This window comes from Dipodomys ordii, unplaced genomic scaffold, assembly GCF_000151885.1.
Source record: "Dipodomys ordii isolate 6190 unplaced genomic scaffold, Dord_2.0 Scaffold19, whole genome shotgun sequence".
Lineage (NCBI taxonomy): Eukaryota > Metazoa > Chordata > Mammalia > Rodentia > Heteromyidae > Dipodomys > Dipodomys ordii.
Window position 1 is genome coordinate 12,975,308 of NW_012267235.1, and position 4,180 is coordinate 12,979,487.

At 49.6% G+C, this 4,180-nt stretch overlaps 1 protein-coding gene across 1 annotated transcript; it reads right to left on the bottom strand.

Moving 5' to 3' along the window:
* Positions 1–924: 924 nt before the first annotated feature.
* Vmo1 (vitelline membrane outer layer 1 homolog (chicken)) lies at positions 925–1,660 on the bottom strand. Its single transcript, XM_013013202.1, has 3 exons — positions 1,569–1,660; positions 1,349–1,464; positions 925–1,222 (listed from the first exon to the last, which is right to left on the bottom strand). The coding sequence occupies exons 1-3, from the start codon at positions 1,608–1,610 to the stop codon at positions 925–927; spliced, it is 456 nt and encodes a 151-aa protein (XP_012868656.1). The 5' UTR covers positions 1,611–1,660.
* Positions 1,661–4,180: the final 2,520 nt, after the last annotated feature.

A 4,180-nucleotide genomic window follows, 5' to 3' on the forward strand; every position in this document is an offset into this window, starting at 1 on the left:
TGCTGAGGAATCGAACCCAGGGCCTCATGCATGCAAGGCAAGCGCTCTACCACTGAGCCACCTTCCCAGGCCCTATCTTCCTTTCTTTCTTTCTTCCTTCCCTCCTTCCTTCCTTCCTTTCTTCCTTCCTTCTCGTTCTTTTTGTGCCAATACTGGAGCTTGAACTCAGGGCCTGTACTCTTAGCTTTTTTACTCAAATCTGGTGCTCTACTCTTGAACCACACTTCCACTTCCAGCTTTTGTTGATTAAGTGGATATAGGTTTATCTATGTAGGATAACTTTAAGTTTCCATCCTCACAGCTCAGACTCCTGAGTAGCGAGGATTGTAGGTGTAAGACACCAAGCACACTCAGGCCAGGCTAGAAATTGCTTAAATAGAAGTTACTAGTGGTTCAGAAAGAAGACAAACCAGGCTTTTCATGAGGACCATATGTCTCAGATGTCCTCAGGCAGGGGCTCCCTTTATTTACTGGAAGAACATTCTTCAGGCCTGTGAGACTTGTAATGTAGATTCCTAAGATTAAACCCAAGTGTAGCCAGGCACTGGTGACTCATGGCTGTAATCCTAGTTACTCAGGAAACTGAGATCCCTAGATGGAGGTTCAAAGCCAGCCTGGGTAGAAAAGCCCAAGAGTATCTTTCTCATATTAACTAGCAAAAAGCCAGAAGTAGAGGTGTGGCTCAAATAGTAGACCTCTAACCTTGAGCAAAAAGAAGCCCCAACTGAGAGCATAAGGTCTTGAGTTCAAGCCCCAGTACTGGCGCAAAGGAAGGAAGGAAGGAAAGGCAGGCAGGCAGGCAGGGTTAGGTGGGAAATAAGTAGGCCTTTTCCCATTCCCAAATCAAGCGACATCAAAGCCAAGACCTAGAAGCTTTAATAGCCGAGTGGGGCTCACATTGGGTGGCAGAAGCCAGCAACAGAGTCAACTGTGGCAACATAATATCCGCGCGTCGTTGAGCGCAGTGTCATCGCGGAGGCCTCTAGGCTGCTCGATTTTTGTCTGCAGGCCACACGCGCCTTTGGGGCAGGGGTCACTCCAGTCTCCAAAATCTCCCCAGCTCAGCCCAGGCCCCTCCAGCTCGGTGCCATCAGAGCAGCGGAAGCGCACATTGTTCACCGCGGTGTTGTCCTCGAGGGCCTGGGGCTCCTCCACACGAAGTGAGAAAGCCACTAAGAAACCCCCACCGGGACACCACAGCGGCTCGCTCCACGCACCCCATCTGTAAGAGAAAGGCATATGCGCTGGCGCTGTGGGTGCCTACCACCCACACCAGCCCAGCCAGACCTTGGGATTTCCAAGCCGGCCATCCCCTCACCCTAAGAGACCCTGGGTCCCCGCCCCCTACCTCCCAGATTGAGACTCCACAACATGTGTATCGAGTGCTAGGTTCCCCCTAGTGCAGTGCAGCCTGATCCCGTTCAGAGCTGTGTCATCGCCAAGAGTGCCTTGAGGGGGCTCCACCTGGGTGGTGGGGAGAGGAGGAATTGGAGGTTACCCTCCTCAGGACAGCCACCCCAAACATCATCCCCCTGTTCACTCTGCATCTTCCAGGCCTGAGCTCTTACCTTGATTGAGAACCCACTGGCAAAATATCCATCTGGACACATCTCCGGCCATGCCCAGCTGCCCCAGGGATCACCATTGGTTACTTCAATGACAGATGTGTATCTACTCAGACTATTACTGTGTGCACACCTGTAGCCCATCACCCACAGCAGTAACAGCAGCTTGGGAGTATGCAGCTCCATCCTGCAATGTCTACCCACTAGACTACGTATGCTCATTTATAGTAGCTGGTCCTTATCAGTCTATCCCAGCTCCGCTTACGGAAGAAACTCCAGGATTAAGAGACATTCAAAACTAATCTGCTATTGGATCCCCTGCAGACTGGACTGGTGACTCCAGGAGGCAGAGGTATCAAGCATGGGGGAAGGAGAGCAGGTGGGAGCCAGCAAGATCAAATAGCCACCTGGAGTTTACTATAAGCCACAGAGGCTGCTTAGTTAGCACTTTGCTACTAAATCCTCCTAACAACAGTGAGGAGATTAGAAATATCCTTCCCATTTGTAGGCAACAGGGAGCCAGAAATGACAAGTGGTTGCCTGGTGCTAATGGCTGATGCTCAGGCTGAGATAGGAGCATCATAGTTTGAAGCCAGCCCAGGTAGGAAAGTTCGTGAGACTCATCTCCAATTAACCAGCAAAAGCAGGAGGTAGAGATGTGACTCAAATGGTGGAGTGCAACTTTCAGTGAAAAAAACTAAGAGCACCCAGGCCCTGAGTTCAAGTCCCAGAACTGGCAGAGAGGAAAGGAGGGGATGGAGGGAAAGAGAAAGGATGTTAGGGGAAGAGAGGAGAGGAGGGGAAAGCAGAGAAACATTCCATTATTGGGAATAGAAACCAGGACTAGAGGATCCAATTGATAATGTGTGAATCATACATCATACTGAAGTAAGGAGGCCAGGTCTGGCTGGCGCCATATTGGCCACATGGTGGATGGTAGGGCCTGGCATCTTGTCTTTATGCTTGGGGAAGGGAACCCCCCCACACCATCACCTGTCTCCCAAGTAATGGGCATGCCCAGACCCCTGGAGGCAGGGGCAGGCACTTGGCTGATAGGTTACTGAATCTAATGCCTGGATCTAGGAATTTCCTGAGGATCTGCCCCCTGCACCAACCTATTTAGGCCCGGACCAGCCTAGCTGCCAGGACTCTATGCCACGTGTGTCTCCATGATTGTGTCCTGTCTCCTCGTCTCCAGTCATTATGGAGTCCCAATTCAGCTCTCCACCGGAGCTGAGATGGCTTGTTAGTATTGTTCTTGTTATTTCTTTCCTCTTTAGCATGTTTCCTAGCTGTGTGATGTGTATTTGCATGCTGCAGGGCTTTGTAACAACTGGCAGCCTGCAGCCTGTTAACTTTATAATAAAGACTCCAATACTGTATAGTTTAAAATGTGGCTTCTGGGATGATTTTACCTTACAACAGTACTAAGGACAGGATTAGTTAGAAGCAAGGCCAGGATGAGGAGCAACTTCATAGAACTTGACTGTGCATAGAGTGAGCCTAGAACAAGAAACCAAGGACTCGGGAGCTGGGAAGGTGGCTCAGTGGTAGAGTGCTTGCCTTGCATGCATGAGGCCCTGGGTTCCATTCCTCAGCACCACATAAGCAAAAAGAAAAAAAGCCGGAAGTGGAGCTGCAGCTCAAGTGGTAGAGCACTAGCCTTGAGCTGAAGAGCTGAGGGACAGTGCCCAGGCCCAGAGTTCAAGCTAGCCTTGAGCTGAAGAGCTGAGGGACAGTGCCCAGGCCCAGAGTTCAGGCCTCACGAGCAGACCCAAAAAAGAAAAGAAAAGAAAAGAAAAGAAACCAAGGACTCTAGACACTGGGGCCCTCATCCTCTAAGAATCCAGGACAATAAATGCAACCAGAGAGACAACAACAATTCTAAAAAGCTTATGGACTGAAAGCCTCTATGAACAGATGAGGCTGTATTTTTTCCTTTGCTTTCTAGTCTTACTTCCTTTCCCAGAATGCCTTTCCTTTCCTGACCACCAGGTGGCCTCCTAACATACAAAAACAAAACAAAACAGTTGGATGTGTTAAGCACCACCACCCCTCATTTGCCTGTGCCTCATCCACATTTCTTTGCTCCTGCCCCATCTATTTATTTAGCAACATTTTCTCCCTGGTAGATGCAATATTCTAAGAGTTTTAAGTGACCAAGGAAAGCAAGGCTCCTATCTTCATTAGAGCTCACATTCCCGTTGCAGATACAGATGGAAAATTCTTTCCCAATGGACCTTGAGCTCTGTGAAGAAATTTGTATTCTGTAGCATCATACCTTTCATGGCATGCAGAAGTAGTAAATTAGGATTCAGATGGCTCATGCCTGTAATCCTAGCTACTCAGGATGAGATCTGGAAGTTGGTGGTTTGAAAGCCAGCCTGGGCAGAAAAGTCCTCAAGACTTCATCTCAAAAACAATGCCATGGGCTGGGAAGGTGGCTCAGTGGTAGAGCGTTTGCCTTGCATGCATGAGGCCCTGGGTCCAATTCCTCAGCACCACATAAGCAAAAAGAAAAAAAGCCGGAAGTGGCGCTGTGGCTCAAGTGGTAGAGCGCTAGCCTTGAGCTGAAGAGCTGAGGGACAGCGTCCAGGCCCAGAGTTCAGGCCCCA

Bases quoted from the DNA above. Each gene is read 5' to 3' on its own strand.
- Vmo1 (XM_013013202.1), bottom strand. From the start codon at position 1,610: ATGTGTCCAGATGGATATTTTGCCAGTGGGTTCTCAATCAAG. The intron at 1,465-1,568 runs GTAAGAGCTCAG...CCCACCACCCAG, and splicing joins CCAGTGGGTTCTCAATCAAG to GTGGAGCCCCCTCAAGGCAC. The intron at 1,223-1,348 runs GTAGGGGGCGGG...TTTCTCTTACAG, and splicing joins GTGGAGTCTCAATCTGGGAG to ATGGGGTGCGTGGAGCGAGC.